Below are 21,412 nucleotides of genomic sequence, written 5' to 3'. Positions count from 1 at the left end.
TGCTCCCGTTGGTCGCACGTTTTGTTCGGGTGCAGCCCCATAACGATCAAACCTCACACGCGCATGCGGTCACTGTTTTTTTTAAACCATGCATGGGGTGGTAGCTTCTACCTGCTACCATCAGCATCAAACAGTCAGTCGCATTGACAATTCTCGTTTGATCTACCCTCTGCCGCCGAAATCTTTTTTTCAAGAAGAGATACCAGCGTGCGGGCGGCGGACCTGGACCTTTTGTCGTGCACTCGGCCTCCCGCTTTGCCTTCCCTCGCCAACTATCGAGATCACCTCCCCATAACCTTCACATGTAGCAGACCCTTCCCAAAATGCGTTTTTGGGGGTATGGTGGAGCGCAGCCCATTAAAGTGGCTGCGACAGCTTTCCTGGTCATATCCTGGTGCTGCTTCACGTTCATTCAAAAAACGGTTTCACAAACAGAGTACGTTCACGTGTGTGACGCGGGCAGCGAGGAAATTCGCGGGGCCGCAAATAGCACGATCAGTTTCCAGTGTGGTCCTGCGCTAACCTTGGCCCCAGAACCTTCATCGAATATGGTGTACAGAGGAGCTAGCTGCACTGAGAAAGCAGAACTTGCCAGGCTGATCCCTGGAGTGCAGCTGTTATCAGACACAGAGTACATCAGGAAGGGCTCACGGAGGGGTAAGCAGTCTCCAGTGCACCACTTGAAGATCGACCAAGGTCCTACAGAAGACACGGAGCTTTGCTACAGGTGTCTGACACCGTCACGCATCGCAAAACGCGAAAAAGCGCAGGACGAGTACCTCAGCGATCGAGGACAAAGAACTGTTGAGATACGCTGCAAAATTGTCATTCGGGTTGCGGCCGCCCCAAAGCCACCGCTCCCTACGCTCGCTGCTAACCTGGGACGATCATTGAGTTTAGGGGTAGCCTTTCTGACAGGCCTCTGCTTTTGATGACTTCATGTCGACAAAATCTCTGTGCGGATGCAAATGCATTTGTTCAGTGTGAAACAATCGTGCTGAACGTAGAGAAGGGATATATGTCATATACCTACGAGGCTCTTGATTGATCCATGGACGCATTTTATCGACCTAAAACTTAGCAGCGATCGTCGTGCTTCATCGGTCGTTTTGAAGACTTTGAGCGACACAGTGCTTCCACTGCCTCGTTGAAGGCGGGCCACGTTCGCTAAGGCCTTCGGTGGGCACGGTATTCGGTGAATGTATATTGATGCATTCCTCGAAGAAAACCTTTATCCGTTGAGCAGAGGAGCCAACACAAAGTGCTGAGGACTGGTACTGCAGGGCTCTTTGCAACAATGCGACCCATTCCGCAGCCGGCTACTATGTCTGAGGCAAGACTTGCGAAGTCGAAGGCAGCTCGTCTAGCTCTTCTTCGGGGTAAGAGGGAGTTTGCTGCGTCAGCCGCGCTGGAGTACAGTGCTCCGCCTGTAGTTCTACGAGTGCCCAGTTAATCGGAAACGGTACGGTTCCACGTATGTATCACTCCTTTTTTAACTTCCTGTTCGAAACAGCGTCTGCCTAAAAAGAAAGGCATGGGTTGCACAGAATCGACAGGGGCGACTCGAGCAGCGGGAAACGAAAACTCCTGATCCCTCACGAGCGGCCATCAAAACCGGGCAAGACGCTTCACCGCGGGCCCACGCTCGCTTGATTCGATGCCGCATGAGTTCCACCACAACTTAATGGCAGCCCGCCTATACAAGGTTGCATTTGTATATATGCACAGGCATACATACATACGTACATACATACATACATACATACATACATACATACATACATACATACATACATACATACATACATACATACATACATACATACATACATACATACATACATACATACATACATACATACATACATACATACATACATACATACATACATACATACATACATACATACATACATACATACATACATACATACATACATACACACATACATACATACATACATACATACATACATACATACATACATACATACATACATACATACATACATACATACATACATACATACATACATACATACATACATATATACAAGCACATGCTTGGCCAATGTATCAGTCACGTGCAGTGTGTGAGTGTCAACTGTGGTTCTGGAAAGACCCAGCGGTTGATTTGAGAGTGTTGTTCTGCCCACAGCAGGCAGAGAGGGGCACCCACTCTCAGGAGAGCGTGCTCACACCATGCTGCATTACTCAAGCTGGAATTATCACTTTTGGCCAAGGAATCTTGGACACAGCACCCGACCTCATGTGCGTGTTGCCGCCACACGAATAAACCTCTTTCGAAGCCGTGAGACACTGTCACACGACTCGTGCTAAGTCGCCTCTAGTGGAGGCGTGACTGTCACTGTAATTTCACCTGAAAATACAGCACCTCCCGGTAGAAGTGTTCCTGTGTCATGATCCAGTTTTGGCAGTGGAAGAACTAAACACAAAGCTGCTTGCTTTGTCCAAAAAGGGTGGTGCAGGAAAATATTCTGCTATTACCTGTGTGATTTTGTCAATATTAGTCCGTACCCAGGCAACTTCAGTGCGACGACAGGTTCGTCTACTACCTCATGGACTTGTCGGAGTGAGGCATCTATTCGTGCCTCACCAGCCGCGATAAAGGGCTGTGCCATGCTGAGCCCAACGATCTATCAAACCTTGTAGTTGCAGAGGTCGGAAAAGCAAATCACGTTACTTGGGATCGTTAACATGACTGCGTAGTCTTTCAAGCGCATGGGGCGGCCGTCCGCCTATTCGTGCGTGCGTGGGGCCCCAATGGTGGTAAGCTGCCCCCTTACCTTGGCACCTCCAGTGGAATCAGAGAGGTGCATCCCTCGGATGACTGTTTCTGAGGGTTGATGTATCCGGCTACAGATATAACTTTGCAGACAATGGTGGGTTGTCGAGTTGTCAAATATTGCAGCATCCATTATTTCATGACGTCAAAGATGAGGCATACAACGTTCACATTCAGGGCTGTCGCCCTGTTTGGAGTCACATTTGCCATTCCATGCCTCAATGCATTTGCTGTCTTGAGCACTGGCAGCCTCGGAACAGGTCCGCTTTTATGTGGCGACGGAGTAAAAACAGGCGAAGCAGCCCCTGGGAAGTCGTTTACTTTCCAGTGCGGCAGCAACTTCGTCCTGGACCCTGAAAACACAGACTATGTTTACGAGGGGAGTGAATGCAGCAATCCGCGATCTCTGAAACAACTTATCGAGACCGCCGAACTCACAGGTCCGACCAGGACAGGACGCACAACTCATAGAGAGGCGCCAGTGGGTGTGTACACACTGGCGATGGAAAGGGCACCCGATGACTTGCGTGTACTCTGCTACAAATGCATTGAGCAGGATATAGAGCCGGTAGCCCTTTCTGCCGCTCTCATGCGCGGGACATCCAGCCTTGCACAAGCAAAGAAGGAGTGCAGAGTTGTTATTACTGTAAAAGGGACTTTGAATACGACGAAAGAACCTCCACCCACAGACTTTACTGCAAGCGGTGCAACGGACTCTACAGCAACGGAATCCGACTCGCAGATCACAACTGAGGCTCCTCCACCAACAACGTCGGGGGCGATCGCATCTCAAGTGGCAATGACAGCTGTCTTTGCTGTCGTCATCGTGCCACCTTTCCCTAGCTGATCCTTCTGGGTTTAAGAAGACGTGCGGCAATCACATGGGGATTCGACTAAATACAGGAGGTGCGAGGACTGCCTCTACGGGATGCGAAAAACGGGCACTTGCCAACATTTTCGCTGCGACGATTGGCCGTCACGACTGTCGTATCACCGCATATTCTTCGTTATTGGGTTTTGCAAATGTAACGCGACTGGTTCCTCGCAGTATATGAGGGGGCGTGTTATATTGATTTCTGAACCTGCCAGAGTATACGCTGCCACTGAAGGAGAACGCCATTACTCCATATACTTCCGCAAGATTAAGGTTCTGCGGGATCGTCGCCTGTGCTATACCGTGTGCACAACTGTAGAACGTAGATCAAAACCGCTAAAAGCATGGCGAACGCATTTGAAACAAATTAAATCCGAACAGGCGGGGGCCGCTATGGTTTGCTAATCGGAGGCCGATTAACGAGAGTTTATTTTCAATTAGACGTGTACATTTCATATACAGCTGAGGAGAAAAAGGATACGGCTGGCCAACACTAGTAGCACTACGTGTTCATCTGAGCGTTCCACGTTCCTCCTTTAAGAGTGAAAATCCAGGTACACTGTTTGAGTAGGAAGAGCTTCCTTTTTCTTGGGGAGCCTCAAGCCATTATGTTGTTTTGTCGCCACCCGTACAACGGAAAAGTGCAGCTGCAATAGGCTGCTCGAGCTGGAAAAGACAAGACTCCTGCGGCGAAGAGCCCTTCCTAGAATGGTCTGCTCGTTCATATTCTCATTCCATTCTTGAGTGCATGGATAGCAGTTATAAAAAAACTACAATTCAGTAGGAGCCCAGCAACTTTAGCATTCGATAAAATACACACGTCTCCAGCGTGGGGACGACGCGCTGGATACGGGGATTCCTCCGGTACGCTTTCGTGTGGCACTCGTATCCTGCGCTTCACGCACATTTTGTCGAAGCAGTACCGATATCGTAATGTATTGGGCCCCACACAGGAGCGTGACTCCCGTGCAACTCTCTACCGGTGGACCTGGTCTCCGTGGTGAAATAAGGCGCTTGAACAGCCGGTGGCGGGCGAAGCGAGTCCTTGTAAACGGCCGTTTTCAGCAGCACACTTGGCTCGTGCTGCGGACCACTGGACTGTAATTACTGGTTCTCCCCTTTCTGGAAACGAAGCAACTGATGGCTTGCATGGTTTACGCGAACAGCACCTTCGTACTCACTTGGTGCTTTTCCAACGCGGTGAACACCCTGACGCTGATCAAGATAACTTTCGCACGATTGGTGCCTGAGCGACGGAAACGAATGCAAAAGCGGCTCTTTCACTTCTTCGGCCCTTCTTTCCCTTACTGAAACAAGAGTACGGTCTTGTAACGGATGCCATTACCAAGAATATATGCTATATTCCCTCCCCTACTTTAAATTCTGTGGCATTGTCTCCAGCTGCACCTCCTTCTAAAGCTTCCAGGGGCATAATGAAAATATTAATAAAGTCACAGATACAAACAGGTAAGGTAGCACTAATAGAGGGATTTAATCCGACATCTCACGACAGGAGCTGCCGACAGCCGTCCACCTCCTGCAATGTTTTATAATTAATATTGGTGTACATTCAATTTAGGTCAGTTCTAGTAAGGTTTATCGCGGGTGAGCTTTGGCACCATTCACCATTATATGAAGCTAAGGCTCTACCGCTCCTCAAACGGCTCTGGAGATAAAGAGGATTCTTGCCCGTCCGTCTGAAGACTACAAGTATCAGGGCCATTATATAAGCTCAACAGCATGCTCTATGTGTGCCGCAGGACTCAGGCACTCTTCGAAGTGTCCAACTGACTGTTCTGTGTGAATGAGCACCTCTCCTATGATCGTGATGCCACGTGAGGACGGGAACGCAAATACATCAATCCTACTGCAGCTCCTATACTCCTGCCTCTACACGCGAGATGTGCACGCATGCACGCGAATAGCATCAGAGGACATGGTGCCCGGGACTTAATTATTCTGGGTCGGCTGACAAAAGCCCCTGAAGGCGCCGCAAATGAGGTTCTCCGCAACTCAGTCAATACCACTATGCAGATCTCTTCCCAGTCACAGTCATTGAATGCGCGTCCCGCCAGCTTCGCGCTGCACCCCATACGATCTCCCCTTCATAAGCGTGTGACTGCCTCACGACCACAGCCCTCTCCGTCCTCTACATCCTTTGGCGCACACTGCTGGCGAACCGGCTGCCGTTATATTTGGGATTCTTGTGCTGGAACTCGGTACAATCTTATTCAGGGTAGGTACCGCCTTATCAAGAATCCCGTCCCAGGCCTGATAAGATTCGAAACCCATCACACAAACATGCGGATAATGGCGCGTTCGTGCTCTGTTCCTATCAGCAAGCGCCATGGTCTGTCACTGCCTCAAGCCTCACGGTTACGCAAGAACTGGAAGCCTCTCCAACAGAATGTATATCCGAAGACCAAAGAGTTCCAGCGGTTCCTGAAACACCGCTAAAGTTCAGATGCGGTGAACAGCTCGTTTTAGCTCCAAATGACTCCAACCGAGTTTACAATGCGGAATCGTGCACAGCTGATACTGCACTAATACAACCCAATCCCGGCGCAAAACTGCACGGGCCATCCGATACCGGTGTGAAAGTGAGTAGCGCAGCGGGTGGAGTTTACTCGCTGGAGTTTGATAAAGCGCCTGACGAGCCTCAGATGCTCTGCTACAAATGCGTCACACAATCACCAGGCCAGGAATTACTGCACGTTCGTTGGGGGAATCGCAGACAGGTCAGGGGCACAGAGGGGTGCAAGATTATCATCAGCGTGGAAGGAATTGTAACAGCTGCAACCACTACTCCAACCTCTACGCGTACGACAACGCCTACGGCAACTGGAACAACTAATCCGTCAGACTCGGGGACTGTAACTGGCACGACGCCTCCTCGAACTCGGAGTCCGGAACGGGCCCAACAAGCGAGCCACGAGCACTACCGAGGCACCGCCCGCCACATCCGGCGTTGATAATATCAGTCACCCGACAGCAACGGCTTTTCTCACCTTCGGCACCGCTCGCATTCTCCTTGCGTGTTGAAGCCCTACTGGAGATTCGTTACTGAAGCATTGACGGTTCCTCCTTACCCCCGAAGACCTCTGCTCCCCGGCGGATGTCGCATACCGTCTTGGCCGCTTCGTGTTGTTGGTGGGATAGTCATTGGTAGCGCTGGTATAGAGATTGCCATACGTGGGAACCACTTTGCTGTAGCTCCTCTGCAGTTCGTAAAGTCGAGCACTGGCTCGGCGGTTAGACCTTCTACGCTGCTATCTGGCGCGCCGGATCTCCGGGGCCATCCACTGCTAGTTCGAACAGAAGTGCATAAGATCCCGACGCACGGTTTTTTGGTGACGCGGGCAGCGCTGACTTGCTTTTTTGTGCTCAGGCACGGATGTGCACTGGCATCAGCATCGAGAGCTTCCACTCTCACATGGGGAATTGTGAGCGCTAACGTGCACAGCCAGAGCGAGAATATCTCCAGCACCTCAGAGAAACGCATCGTCCTGTCCCTGCAGGCCCGGAGACTGCTGTGGCTGTCAAGGGTTGTCATTGGGTCGAGTTCGTTTTATAGAAGGCAACGTCAGTGTGTCGCTGGCGCGCTGCGGGCTGGTGTATCATGGATGTAGTATCCTCTCTTGCGGCTGCAGTCAGTACTGTACCGTGTGCCGAACTACCAAAGCTGAGGTGCTCAATCCTCCCTACGCGTGGAGCAGATTTGGTATAATCGTGTCTTCCGTGACCCTACGCGCGTTCGGGGCATGAAGTTGGGTCGCATCCATCTTGTAGATAGTAAACCACCGCTGACCACAGCGCTGCATGAGGATGAGCTGCACCCGTAAAAAAACGACAACGCTACGCTGACGGCTACACTCGTGGTCAGGGAGGACACACAGGGGCCGTCTGTAATGCATTGAGGACGCCCGCCTCGAGTTAGCTTTGAGAGGGGACCTGTTGAGAGAATAGTCAGGTTCACGGTTGGCATTTGCCAGAGCCAACAGAAGGGCCTGCCCTGAGGACTTTGCGCGTCGCCGCTAGCCACAGGGCGCCAAGCAATAACGTGCACAAGTTGCACTGCGAACGCAGCGACTCCCGTTCACTCGCTTCGATTTCCACCAACGCAAAACAGCCGTCCCTGTTCATGTTAGCGACCCCCGCCGCCCCGACGGCATGAGTCAGCATGGTACGCTTCGTAAAACTCCAGGAGGCTCTTCGGTGTCCTTGGCTGCACTCTGGAGAGCGCAAGCATTAAATGGCGCTCATCTACGAACACGTCGCCCTCGCCGCTCCCATTCGCTTCGCCTCGCTTTGCACACGTCGCACCCACGACTCGCTCCCGTGCATTCCTCGAGGAATCGGAGGCGCTGGCGGGCTGCAGCTGCTTGTTTGACCAGCGTGCCACAGCCTCCCGAACCGCCACCATGCTCGCTTCGCGGCAAACCATGACAAGCTCTGCCCCGCTGTACCCTTCGGTCGCACTGGCAAGGCAATCTGCACACGCCGCCAGTGGACTTCTGCCGCCCATGTCACTGTTTTGAGACGGACAACTGCCTTCAACTGCGCCGCCAGCTGCTCGTAGGGAATTACCCATCCGCGTAACTTCACGCCGTTCCTCGTCACCTACCGCCGTGGCGCTGCCGTCCACATCTCTGCATGCTTGCGCCTCAGTGTCCTCTCTCTTGACGTCTCGAGGAGAACTGTCTACGGGAGCGGCGGAGCGTGGACTCTCGCACCGGACGGCTTCCCCCTGTCGGGCAGCGCCGACGTGCTTAGACAAATCGCCCCGCTTCCCCACAGGCTCACACGTTTCTTTTAGAAAACCTGGAGATCTACGCTCCTCACGGCGGGCTCCTTCTTTGCCCGTGCCGTGCGGGTCACTGCGCACATCTCCAGAAAACTTCACAGGCATAGTCTTTAGCATTTTCAACGCGATCTCCCGCCGGGCTTCCCAGTCAGGTAGGGGCACATACACGAGGCGATCCAGGCGGCCGGGCCGCAGGAGGGCGGCGTCGAGGAGGTCCGGGCGGTTTGTGGCGGCGATCACAACGACCTCGCGGACAGGCCCGATTCCATCCATCTCATTCAACATCTGGCTCAGCACGCGACTATCCACCTGTGAAGAGGATCACCGACGCACAGACGCACACGCCGCCGAACGGAAGAAACTAGCACCACCACATGTCGCCCGTAAACGAAAATAACTGACTTAATCCACGCCCGCGAAAAATCGCTACAGTTCCTTGACACTCTCTCGCCCTGACTTGGACGTGCACTGCCTTTCGCAGTGAGCTTACCCCTCCCGCTTCTCCTGCCTCGCGATCGCCGCCCATGGCATCAACCTCATCAAAGAAAACCACACACGGTGCGTTCTGGCGCGCTTTCCTAACGGCAAACGCACAAACAGACGTGAAAGGCATTCAGCAGGGCGCCGCACCGGGAACCCAAGAATGTGCGGGAATTCGCAGAAGGACCGTCGGGCGGAGGAGGCTGCAGACAGACACGTGTGGGTGTTTTTTACTGGCTGAGGACGCTCCTCACGGTGCGTGTAGGAACACCACTTTGAGGCACGCTAAGCAGCAAAACATGACCTGTTTTGTCCCCGCTCATAGATACCACAAACAGGCAATCCCCCGAGATCTCTCTGACTGACATCTACAGCGAAGACGAGTCTGCCGCCTCGCAGATAAATCGTCAGCTTTACCTGAAGACCTCTCGCACGGCGCGCTCAGATTCGCCCACCCACTTGGAGAACAACTCCGGTCCCTGTCCACAACAACGCGACAACCAAAATCAGCCCGAAGACGTTTTGCGCGCGCAGGAGGATAGCCTCGCGACTCAGACAAAGTTCAGCATCCGACTAACCATGCGGATAATACCATAACACACCACTCAGCACTCCGCAACAGCACGCCAAGGAACCCGCGCGCTCGAGACAGCGACATGCGTGTGCTGCGGCGCACGTTGGGCGTCGACCACGGCTGAAGGCGAAACGGATGAGTTATCTACAGCCGCTGGGAGCGCGCCTGGGGTTCTGCTGCTTGCGAATTATCCACATCGACCCAACGTAACCTCATGCACTCACCATCACGCCGTCTCTGTGCGTCCTGTGAAGTCACACAGCCCGCAAGTCGCCCTGGACGCGTTTCTGCCCCCCCCCCCCCCCCCCAGTCCCCTCTGTGCTGCTACCCCGGCAGTTTGGGTCGAGTTCGCCACCTTCGAGCCTTGGAATCGCTCGAGATTTTCCACGCTCGACTCTCGAAACGCCCTGTGACGTGCTTCAAGCGCAAGCGCACTGTTTCATCACGCACGGAGAGACGGGCTCCTGGGCACTCTAGGGCGGGAACGCGAGACTGTCTGTCTGGGCTCGTCGAAAGCGCCCGCCCTGCAGAGCGGCCCCCGAGCGTGGGTTCGCTGCGTCCTACCTTGACGGAAATGAAGTTCATTTTTGACTCGGTCGCGACCGCCTTGGCCATCATGGTCTTCGAGCAGCCCGGCGGCCCGTAGAGCAGCACGCCGCGGGGAGGCGCGACCTTGAGCTGCTTGAAGAGATCGGCAAACTTGAGAGGCCACTCCACGCACTCCTGAAGAGTCTGCTTCACCGTTGCGTAGCCGCCTATCTCGTCCCACCTCACGTGCGGAACCTCAATCGCGACGGACTTAAGCGCAGACGGCCTGCGGCAGGCGTCGGGAGATACGGGGACCAGGCGCGACACTCCAGGGAAAGACAAGAAGAGAAGGCGACTCGGAATCTGCCGCGCGCGGCACAGGGCTCACCCCGACAGAGGAGCCCAGTGAGCTCTGCGCCAATCGCGGCTCCTACCCGCGACGACCAAAGCCCGCCCAATATACGCAGATGTAGACAGAGAAGGGCTCGTCGTTTCGTCCGCGCGGAGGATCGCGCACGCAGGCGTGTGCTTCCGATGCACGCGCCCGCTGAGCGATTTCAAGGGAGACGCCAGGGCTGAAGGCGTGCGCGAGAGTCCGTGCATCGTCCCCTGGGGGTGACGTGCCGAAGAGCGACACGCTCGAAGAGGACGCTAGTACAGAGCACGGAGGGGCTTGCAACGCCAACAGCGCATCCCCGGAGAGCGAGAAATCCCTTCCTCACCTCACGTCCCGCAGTGCCCGGCGAAAGTGCTTCATCGTGACGGGCTGTCTCGCCTCTGGCCCTGCCTGCATCGTTAAGACCGCGTCGTTCTTCTCCGCGCCTGCGTCGCCAGGCGCCGCTGGAAATTCAGCGCAGAAAAGAACCCACTCGCCGGAAGCGCTCATGCGTGAGACACGCACACTCGCCAACGCGGACGGCAACAGCACTACCGACGACCCAGCGCAACACGTGTTTCTGAAACACCACGACACAGGGCGGACGGATACACAAAACGCGCGCGGAAGTAGCGCGCAAGCCCAGAGGCCCCCTGCGAGGGAGCCGCGGAGCGACAGCAACAATCCGAAAGAAGCGAAAGAAAAGGGAAAAAAGGACGTAATGACGTAAAGGCTCTTTGCTACTAACTAGAGAAGGTATCAAAAGAGACGAGAAAAAACCAGCCAGATGTGCATCAAAATTGGAGTTTTTTTAGCAAAGTTCATCTGTGTACCTTCACTCGAAGTCGCGGCATCGACGGCGAGCATCCATCTCAGCGCCTGTGTCGCGGCGCTCGTGACGAGAAGACGCAAGTCCGCAGGCACGAAGGCCTGACAGAGACCCGATAGCTGCGCGCATAAAACGCAACAAACACAGATATACGTGGGCAGTCGTCTCTAGAACTGGTGCGATTCACTGCACCACGAGGGTTCCGGCCGCTGGCAAAGCCAAGGTAGCTCGACAAGATACGAGACTCAGTTTCGCATGCCACCGGCGGTTCCTCCCTAAACTGCTGCATGCTGTGGTTCCACCGCTTCCCCGCTTCCCCTGCGCATCAGGCTGCCCAAGAGCAGCCTGAGGCGCGGGACACAGCTGATAAATAAGTGTTTAAGAAAAAACGCCTCTCTCTTGTTCCAGTAGTTGGGGATTTCGGATAGACGAGGCCTCGTACGCGCTGGGACGCATACACTCGGCTCGGGTTCCTCACCTCTTCGATGTCACCCGTCTGTAGGTTGTGCGGCACCGTCTGCAGCAGTTTCAGCAGGACCTCGTGGCGCTCCTCTGCCGTCGGCACACCGACCTGCACATCCAGCGCACACGCGCAAAGAACAGGGGGACGCTGACGCACACGGGGAAGCAGCCGAGACGGCAGGCGCAGAAGAAACGCCACGCCAGCTGCATCGCGAGCAGATTCCCTGGTCGCGAGCCAGCAGACATCACCACCGGCTTCACGACAAAGCTATACGCACAGCACCCCTGAAAAGGCTGAGACAGAAGTGGCAGACGGCCTTCCAGGGACGAGTGCGGTTCGGTGCACTTTCGAAGGACACACACACGCCAGCCACGTCGGCGCGCCGAAACGTCACAGCACGCCCGGTCGAGGCCGTGGCGGTGGCCTTTGCTCTCCGCCCAGAGCCCAGCCGCGTCTCGCGGACTTGACACAGCTCGCACATGCGCAAGGATTCGGTACCTCGAGGTCGCGCTCCAGTCTGCCCGCTCTGCGGATGGCGTCGTCGAGGAGGTAGGGGTAGTTGGTAGCCGCGAGAACGAAAAGCGACCCGTCGGCGGCGACGCCGTCTAGACATGCCAGCAGCGCGCACACTGCGCGGCGCCCAACCTGCAGTAGTCGAGCAAGCAGAGGCAACGAAGCCATGCCGAAAAGAGAGCGCCTTCGCGCGGAAAGTCAGCTCACACGAGGAAACAGACCCACGCGAGCCAGAATGAGGGCGGCCAAACTCAGGAGACGCAGCAGCGACAAACGAAGTGCACCAAAAATGAGCAGCAGCGAAGGTTCACGAAAGGCTAGGAGGAAAGAAACTGGTTCTTGAGTGTGGATTCAGAGCAAAGACTCCAAGGGCCCCCTAAAACGGATGACAGAGACGACGCCGACGAGGGACGCATGCAGAGGCAACTGCTTTACGCGTGGAGCTCGTCGTGCATGACGACTCGACTCTTCACGGACACCAGCACAGGTTTGGCAGCAAAACAGAAAACCAGGCTTCTGCAGTGTATCGTTTTTATGGAATGTGCTTACTTTAGCCCTGATAAACTACAGTTCTGCTTACACTGACGAGTCAAGCAGGTACACACCGTACGAGGATCGATTGTGCCCACATGTGCATCTCAGTTCAGACAGATATATCAACCACACGTGAGCTCCGCCGAAGGCCGCTTCGTCCGCCCGCGGTACCAGGAGGCCCTCCGACCCTTGCATTCGAGCGCAGTGCATGACGCACCTCCGTCGCGTCTTCGCGCCTGGGGCATATCGCATCGATCTCGTCGATGAAAAGAAGAGTTCCGCCCCCGACGAGTTGCCTCGCCGGCGCGTCTCCGGCTGCGGGCGCCAGTCCGCCTTCGCAGGCGTTCAACTTGGAGACAGGGGTCTCGCGACTCGCGGCTGTCGCCTCTCTGCCGCGCTCCCGTCTCGCGCGCTCTGCGCAGGCTGCGGCCTCCGCCTGCGCTTCTTCGATGCGCCTCCGCTGCTCCCTGCGGCAGCGTTCGAAGAGGGCGTGGATGTTCCTTTCCGTCTGCCCCATGACTGGACTGATGAGGTCAGTCGCGTTCACGAGCTCGAGGTGCGGCGGCACCACCCAGGGCGAGGCCGAGGGCGACGCCGCCGCCGACGCGGCGGAGGCCACAAGGACAGTCGGGTCGTCAGCGTCCGCGGACGGAAGGGCGCGCGGGCGACTCTGAAGCGCCGCGGCGCCAGGGAGGCGGACGAGCGAGCGGAGAACCGCAGAAACCGGCGAGCTCGCGTCGGGCGCCGCCGAGGCGCGCGCCGCCGCCCGCGCGCCTTCGCCGTGGTTTACTTCGTCCGCGATGAGTTGGATCTCCTCGGCGATCGCACGCGCCAGGAAAGTCTTGCCAGACCCTGGTGGGCCCTGCAGCAGCACGCCCTTGGGGGGCGAGACGCCGTACGCGCCGTAGAGGTCGGGGCGAAGCAGCGGGAGGACGAGGCACCAGAGCAACTCGCTCAGCACGCGGTGAAGACCGCCCACGCTGACCGAAAGACAGGAGACAGAAAAGCACAACGCCGCCAGGTGACACATGCCGAAAAAGAGCCGAGAAGCAGGGACAGCGAGGCGGCAGAACCGCGGCTCATACAGAGCGCCGCTGACGCCCAACGACCTCAAGCGAGCGCGGCCAGCAGCCAACACTTTCAGACACTCACTTACGCGCACGCCGACGCCATAAAAACGAAAACGCGGAAGAAACCAGAAAAAGAGGCACAGTCTACCCTTACCGAGCCAAGCCGCCTCGAGGCTTCTCCGCTGTAGCCAGTGAATCGCCTGCGGCAGGCGACGCTCTCGCGCCTTTCGCTGGGTCGTCCTCTCCTTCCACTCTCTCTGCGCTCTCGCCGGCCTGCACAGGCTGGAGGCTGAAGCGGATCTGAGTGCTGCGCGTCACGCGGAAGCAACTGGAAAAACGCGCCGAGGAGTTCGCCTCGCACTCAGCCTGCGCGGCTGCCGCGTCTACAGTGACAGAGCCGGGAGAGGCGAAGAGCTGAAGCGTTACGGGGTGCCCCTGGAGCGTCAGCGACCGGAACTGCGCGCTGACGCCCGCCACGCCGTGGAGCGCCACGCTCAGAAACCGCAGGAGCCCTCGAGAGGCCTGCAGCGACGCAGCGACAGACGACGAACTCCCCGAAGAGCCAGAGGAAGAAGAGGAAGAAGAGGATGGGGAGGAGGACGATGGCGAAGGAGAAGGAGACGAAGAGGAGGAGGCGGGGGTTTCGGCGCAGGATTTCTTCTTATGTCTGCCTTTTTTCCCGCCGCCTTTGTCGCTGTCCGCCGGTCCCGCGCTTAGGCTCGCCGCTTGCGAAGCGCCCGGAGACAGCGCCTGGCTCTTCGCACTCGACGCCCGCGACTCAGCCGCCGCGCGAATCAGCTCCTCCCACCAGGCTGCCGGCGGCCCCTGCAGAGCTGCCCGCGAGCGCGCAGTGGACGCCGCTCGCGCCGATCCGTCTGAAGCGCCCTCGTCGCCAGGCGCGTGCGCCAGAGAGACTGTGACTTCCGGCGCGGCAGGGATCGCCAGCGGAAGAGGCTGGAAGTCGAGCGACGCGCGCGAATCCGCAGGGAATGAGGCGGCCGAAGGCGCGAGCAGGCCAAGAGAGAACAACACGTCGGCGGTAGCCAGGAACTTGTTCAGCGGCAGCTTCACGGGATTCGGCAGATCCTCCTCCGCGCAGAAAAGCTGCACCACGCAGGCCCCCGGCGCTGAAGAGGGAACGGCGCAGGCCGCCGCGCGAGAGAGGAAGGAAGGCGGTGATGCAGACGCCGCGGAGTGACTGGACTGGGCGGCGGCGCGCCGCGCACGACCCTCAGCGTCGGAGGAGGCGCCGCGCGCGCGGCGAAGGAGACGAAACGAAGAGGAGAAGGCGCCGAACTGCGCGAGCGTCGCGGAGGACGCGCATACCGCGCAGGCGGTCGACGGTGGGGCCGAAGCCCACACGCTTAGAGACGCGTCGATTCGGCACTGCATGGTGCTGGGAAGAATGAAAAAAAGAGTTTAAAATTCGGAAAAATCCCGCGTGGACACGACGAGAAGCGGACAGCCTCTGGCCCTGAGAGAAACGCCTCCGTGAAGGGAAGAAAAAGAGCTCAGCGCAGGCAGCAGAAGAAAAGGCCGACGGAGAACGGCGAAAGCGACGAAAGCAACGAAAGCGGCAGCGACAGAAAACGGCCTTTGGTGGAAATCGACGCGCGGAAACAAGCGCTGATTCACGCGATCGAGCGTCCCTCCTGTTGCAGCGACCCTTCGCAGATCCGCAAGCTCTCTTTGCTCTGCGCCGACAGCATGTGCGCTGTCTGTCTCTGTCAGGTGCATTTAAACGCCTCAGGGGCTCAGCCGTCAACTGGATGTCGATGCTCGTCGAGTGTGAGGACGTCTGGGCACCATCGGGAGAGAGGCGCGCTACGGAGACGCAAAAAGAAGCGAAAAAAAAGTGACAAAGGACGAAGGATAATTCGGTGAGGGGAGAAGAAAAGAAGAGGAGGTACACTAGGAGAAGGCGGCGAACGAGGGCCTGAATGGTAGAACGCAGACGACGCATAAGGGGCTAGAAGACATCCAGATCACGGTAGAGAGGCAGGGAGAGGCGCCAAGCCGCAGCTGATTGAGAGAGTAGAGTCGCTGAAAGCGAGAAAGGAGAAGGAGGAAGATGGGAGTGACAGAAAGGAACGGGGGAACGCGCCTGCGCCGCCTGGCGGGCCGCGAACCCAGCGCTGCGGTTGCGTGAGCGACAAACGCGCGAGAGAAATGAACTACACATCCCTCCTGTTGTTCGCTTTCTCCACGGAGGGTGAACAGGGCAGGAGGAGGCATTCCTACAGTGCGGAGTGCCTCAAAAGCGATACACGATGGCATTGAAGGCGCCCGCGAAGAGACCCCGGACCAGCCGAGCAGCGCCGCCACCGAGTGTCGAGTCCGAGCTAGATGTATACACGGATTCTGCTTAAGTCGCGGCATCGAGAGATCTCTTCGAGCCCATTCCTCGCGCGAGCGCCGTCCTCCATTGACGAGGCCTTTTCTCACTCTCTCCTTCCGTGGCCTTCTGCGGCGGAGGCGCTTTTTTTATCGCTGTGTCTTGTCGCCTCGCGGCTTCCACAACGGGAAGGTCTTGGACTTGCATGTGGGGTCGTGTCGGCATGCGCGCTGGTAGCAGACCGCATGCGAGGCGCCTCGCGCCGAGATGAAAAGTCAACACGGTGCTTGTCTCTCTGGAACGGTGTGGTGAGGAGATTCTCGTTTCAGTTTTCTTTTTTAACTGTCGCTCGCCTCGCGGCGCCACCCCCTGTCTTTGCCCGCTCTCCCCTTGGCGTGCGTTTCGGGCATCGACGTGCAGCTCGTGGGATTGCATGTGGTAAGCAAACTGCACAGATACTGCACCGTATCCTCTTTTTCTCCCCTGGTTGTTTCCGACCATGCCACTGTCGCAATCCTCGGCCGCTGAGTGCGGCGTGAAGGCGCAGTCCTCATGCGAATGCCGCGCTGCGGCTGCATGCGACTCCGGCGTGTGTTGCCAGACGACAGGAAACACCTCCTCTGTCTCCTCGACTGCCGCGTCTTCCAATGTACCCAAGGTTTTCGGGTCCACATACACCACAGAGTCGAGCCGCCCGCCGGCGCTGGCGACGGATGCCGTGTTGGTGGTGTCGGCACCGCCCCCGGACGACGCGCTCGTGGCGAAGGGCGTGGATTTCGAGAAATGCCGGGACCTCGACTCGCTGCTGGACAGCTTTGAACATAGCGGCTTTCAGGCGACTCAGCTCGGCCGCGCGATCCGCGAAGTGAAGCGCATGCTGGCCTGGAGGCTCTCCGACGAACCGATCGCGGAAGACGACATTGGCACGGAATGGGAGGACATGGAGAAGCGGAAAAACACCAAATGCACTATTTGGATGTCTTTCACCTCCAACATGATCTCTTCTGGCCTGCGCGAGGTCTTCCGGTTCCTGTGCAAGCACAAACTGATCGACGTCCTGGTCACCTCGGCGGGCGGCGTTGAAGAGGACTTCGTGAAGTGCCTCGCGCCGACGCTCGTGGGCGACTTTCATCTGAAGGGCCACGACCTCAGGGAGAAGGGCTGGAACCGCGTTGGAAACCTCCTCGTCCCGAACTCGAACTACTGCCTCTTTGAGGACTGGATCCAGCCGATCCTTGATAAAATGGTGCAGGAGCAGAACGCGAAGATCCGGCAAAACATGGGCTCCCCCGACTTCTGCACGAGTGACGCCGTATGGACACCATCTGCCATGATCAAGCGCTTCGGAGAAGAGATCAACAATGAGGATAGCGTCTTCTACTGGTGTGCGAAGAACAACATCCCGGTCTTCTGCCCTGGTCTCACCGACGGCTCGCTGGGCGACAACCTGTACTTCCACAGCTACCGCAAAAGAGGGCTGATCGTCGATATTGTTAAAGATATCCGAAGCATCAACGACATTGCGACAAAATGCAGGAAATCAGGCATGATCATTCTCGGTGGCGGACTGCCGAAGCACCACACGTGCAACGCCAACCTCATGAGAAACGGCGCAGACTTCGCTGTCTACATCAACACTGGATCCGAGTTCGACGGCAGCGACTCTGGCGCCCGCCCCGACGAGGCCGTCAGCTGGGGCAAAATCACGACCGAAGCCAAGCCCGTGAAAGTTCACGGTGACGCCACGGTCTTCTTCCCCCTCGTCGTCGGCGCCACCTTCGCGAAGGAGTTCCACGAGCAGAAGAAAAAGAACTGACGCGCACGCCTTTTGGACAGTGGAGCAGTGTATATACAGTTAGGAAGTGAGACGCGAGTGATCTACCGCGAAGTTTAGCGCAGACGCGCACAGCCCCAAGGGAGCCGCTGCTGGCAGGAATCAAATAACAGACGCCAGTGGTGGGAAGAGTCGCTAGGTGGAGTAACAGAGAACTCGTTTGCCGCAGATTTGCTGCAGGCTGTGAACGGATGAGCAAGAGGGACCGTTACACTCGCAATGTGCATGCATTTGCCATTTTCTGTTGCCCAGACCTGGTCGACTCCACCTGCGTCAGTGAATGAAGTTTTTCTGTACTGGATGACAACACAGTCTTGTGTGTGTTCATAACGCCGTTGGCCACACGTGATGATCGCCACGGCGTAGTCGCACTGTGCCAAAATCCCCACTCCCTCCGGCCAAGCAGTTCTTTCGCTTCACCTGGATGGGCCCGATAGACAGCCGATGCTTTGCAGCACGCGACCGGCACATGTCCTCAAGCGTGATGAGAAGGCGAGCATACTTTGTAGGATAACTCGTCGAGGCGTTTTCACTGTGACACACGTATGCCTTCTCGACAAAGGCAGTAGCCTCAGCGAGCACGGCATAACGGGCGTTGGACGCGCACAGCAGATTAGCGGAAGCGGCACTCCCATTGAGTGGATGGGGCTGTACGCGACGCAAGCAGCACGGGACGCCTAACGCATTCCGTGTTTATTCTAGTGGGCAGTGATTAGCTGCGCAGGATGCAGCAGCGCCGACCCCACTTGGCAGCGGCGCTGCGGTTTGCACACGCAGAACCTCCTAGTCGTGCTATGTCGCTTTTTGTGCTTCGCAAAGGCTGGCAGATTGACCCTGCCGTCGCTATTCAGAACCCACCGCACAATCACGCTGCTTGTTTCGTACAGCTCTGCACCTTCCTCGAGGAGAGGTTGATTGGCTGTGGTTGCCGGCTGTCGTAAGTATTGTCGGAGGGAAGGCGAACGCCGCTTCGCCGCGTCAGCCCACACGGTGCTCTTCTGCGCCGTGCGTCGCACCATTCGTCGGTTTTACAATCAAGAACAGCCCCGAACCCCCTACGCGCTTCTCTCACGCCTACTGCAGATTTCTGGAAAGGGAAACGGGAGACAACAAATGCATATAGGAAAAAACGCCGCTCTTCTCTCTTTCTGCAGCAGGACTGCACGCAGTGACGACACTTCCGAGTTCCGACCGGCTCGTGTCTCTCCCTCGTGGCGGGGTACCATCGCACCGACCAGACTCAAGCGGGTCTACTCATGGGCCAGAGCTACGTGCTTTTGGGCGCCCATGAAGTCCCGCTTCAGTCACTGGGAGGCAGCGCACCAAGTACTACTTGCCTTGCGTAAGCGTGGCGCTTTGTTCGAGGTACGCCGACGGATGCAGACAGCAGTAGGCGCAGCGGTGAATCTAGGAACGCTGCCATGCGCGTAGGGTAGACGGAATCTGCTAGCCGTCTACAGAGAACTCGCCTAGAAAGGCCTCGCTCGTGGCGCTCCACTCACCCGTCCTCTCAGCTTCTTGTAGCTGGCGATTGAAAAGGGCGAACGCTACAGAGCGGTCCACCGAGTTGAAAACTTGGTGGACACTCGGTAGCGGGTCTTTTCTAAAATATATTTCCGGGAGTCGTACGGTCGGACAGTGCCGAAGAGACAGTCCTCACCGAAGCATGGTTATTTGGGGCCGCATGCCGCGTCGGCGCTCTTGCGCTCGGCTTCCGTCGTTGACAGGTCTCTCCGCACCGTGTAGCACTGGCTGGCATGCTAGTCGGTGTGCTCGGAGGCTACTCGCCTACGAAATGGTGTGCGGTGCCAGCAGCCCAGCGGCCCGTGTGCAAAGGCTAAAAAGAAGAATGCGTCTATTATCAGTCAAGAAACTACGTCGTCAATCTGTCCTCCGGCCACGGACGCACGCTGGCCTGACAGTAGCGACCAGCATAAACGCACCCTTCACCGTGTATTCCGCTAGTTGTGCAACAACTGTGTGAGGAGTGGGCGATCGTTTTCGCATGCCCAAAATGAAGGAGAAAGCAATAGGCCTGCTCAGAGCTCTTGGCCCGCGTCCGCATTGCCACGAAGGGAACCTTTAGGAGACAGACTGAGGATGACCTTTCCGGTAGTCCAGAAAGTACATGGCCCTTCCCACCCTACGTCCCCCGTCGGGCACTTACTGTATCTAGAAACAAGTGGTTAACGACGAAGCCGGGATAGCCGCCGCCGCAGACTTCAAGAGGGGGTCTCCTACCCCACATCCGTTGAAGGAGTGCAAGTTTTTACCCGCCGAACGGTCAAGGGCTGAGGACTACAAACCGCAGGCTGCATGTGTTTCCTCGCATTTGTAAGCCGCTAGGTCGCGCCTGACCCAGGGTCTTCCCAGGATGTGAAGCAGGACGAAACGCACCGACGTTCCGCGGCCCGTTAAGAGGAGCTATGACCCTGCAAGATGCAGTCGAAGTTGTGTCTTTGGTCGTGTGGACCAGTGCTCATTGCTCTCGTGTTCGGCTGGGCAACCTCTCGTCCCTGCGCGCCTTTTGAAGTGCCATGCAGGTACGGAGAACTGTCTTTTCCAGTTAGACTAGGTGGGGTTCGGGGTGAGCGACAGCGGGATTTAGCGGCGCCTGGCTACGCCTTTCCGAGCGAGTCCACGCGATAGAGCGCTCCAAAGCCTCGGAGCGGCATCTGCGCCATGCACTGAGAATTCGTATCCTGTCATACCACAGAGTGCGCAAGGCTCAAAGCACGAATGCTGACATGCCTGTGGCTCTCGCTTACGAATCGCAGCACTCGTGTATTATCGACGTGTTCAGCGCGAGCGTGCCTTTGTTAAACTTGTGTTGAACTGTCAGATCGAGGGCGACAGTCACGTCTTCTGACAGTGGCGGAGCGCTTCGACCGGCTGGAGGTGACCTTGCCTGGGCACGACAGCGAACACTGCCGGGTGGTCGACGACAGCCACACCAAGGTGGTGCCAGTGGTGGTGGGGTGCCATCAAAAGCCTCGGCGAGACAGCACCAGGAGGCGCGCTCTGACTGGAAAACCACTTCTTCCGATACGGTTCATGAAGCGTCGGGCGAAGCTGTTATACCAGAACAGAGGGGGGTGCGGCTCCTCTCCGGGTTGGTACCGCGGCGGCATCGTTGCCCCGCCACAGCATGCCACGCCTGTCGACGACAAAACCAACGGGTACAGACGTTGTATGATTCGTATCTCTCCACACTCAGTAGGGAGGCGGAAGCCGCTTCCGTCGTATTGCGGCTGAGCTCGCAGTACTTAAACTGCCTACCTGATCAGGGCACGCGTGGGGAGTCACGGACATCCCACGCAGGTTATTCGCAGTTAGCCCGGGCTCAAGCACAACTCGACCGGGTGCGGCTACAGAGAATGGCGTTGTGGGAA

The 21,412-nt window shown here is 56.9% G+C and overlaps 3 protein-coding genes across 3 annotated transcripts; 2 read left to right on the top strand and 1 right to left on the bottom strand.

The window, feature by feature from the left end:
* Positions 1-2,957: 2,957 nt before the first annotated feature.
* On the top strand, positions 2,958-3,653 carry BESB_037280 (SAG-related sequence SRS34A; the record flags this gene model as incomplete). The annotated part of the gene is made up of 1 exon (XM_029362314.1): positions 2,958-3,653. The coding sequence occupies one exon, from the start codon at positions 2,958-2,960 to the stop codon at positions 3,651-3,653; it is 696 nt and encodes a 231-aa protein (XP_029221279.1).
* Positions 3,654-7,824: 4,171 nt separating this feature from the next.
* On the bottom strand, positions 7,825-15,243 carry BESB_037270 (ATPase, AAA family protein; the record flags this gene model as incomplete). Its single annotated transcript, XM_029362313.1, has 11 exons — positions 7,825-8,194; positions 8,579-8,793; positions 8,975-9,062; positions 9,382-9,443; positions 10,103-10,352; positions 10,789-10,888; positions 11,276-11,390; positions 11,750-11,842; positions 12,233-12,379; positions 12,999-13,761; positions 14,006-15,243. The coding sequence occupies 11 exons, from the start codon at positions 15,241-15,243 to the stop codon at positions 7,825-7,827; spliced, it is 3,441 nt and encodes a 1,146-aa protein (XP_029221278.1).
* A 1,442-nt stretch (positions 15,244-16,685) lies between these two features.
* Positions 16,686-18,002, top strand: BESB_037260 (deoxyhypusine synthase; the record flags this gene model as incomplete). The annotated part of the gene is made up of 1 exon (XM_029362312.1): positions 16,686-18,002. The coding sequence occupies one exon, from the start codon at positions 16,686-16,688 to the stop codon at positions 18,000-18,002; it is 1,317 nt and encodes a 438-aa protein (XP_029221277.1).
* Positions 18,003-21,412: the final 3,410 nt, after the last annotated feature.

Source organism: Besnoitia besnoiti, chromosome II, assembly GCF_002563875.1.
Source record: "Besnoitia besnoiti strain Bb-Ger1 chromosome II, whole genome shotgun sequence".
Classification (NCBI taxonomy): Eukaryota; Apicomplexa; class Conoidasida; order Eucoccidiorida; family Sarcocystidae; genus Besnoitia; species Besnoitia besnoiti.
Note: the sequence above shows the minus strand (reverse complement) of the source record. Positions and strands in the feature narration are given on the sequence as shown.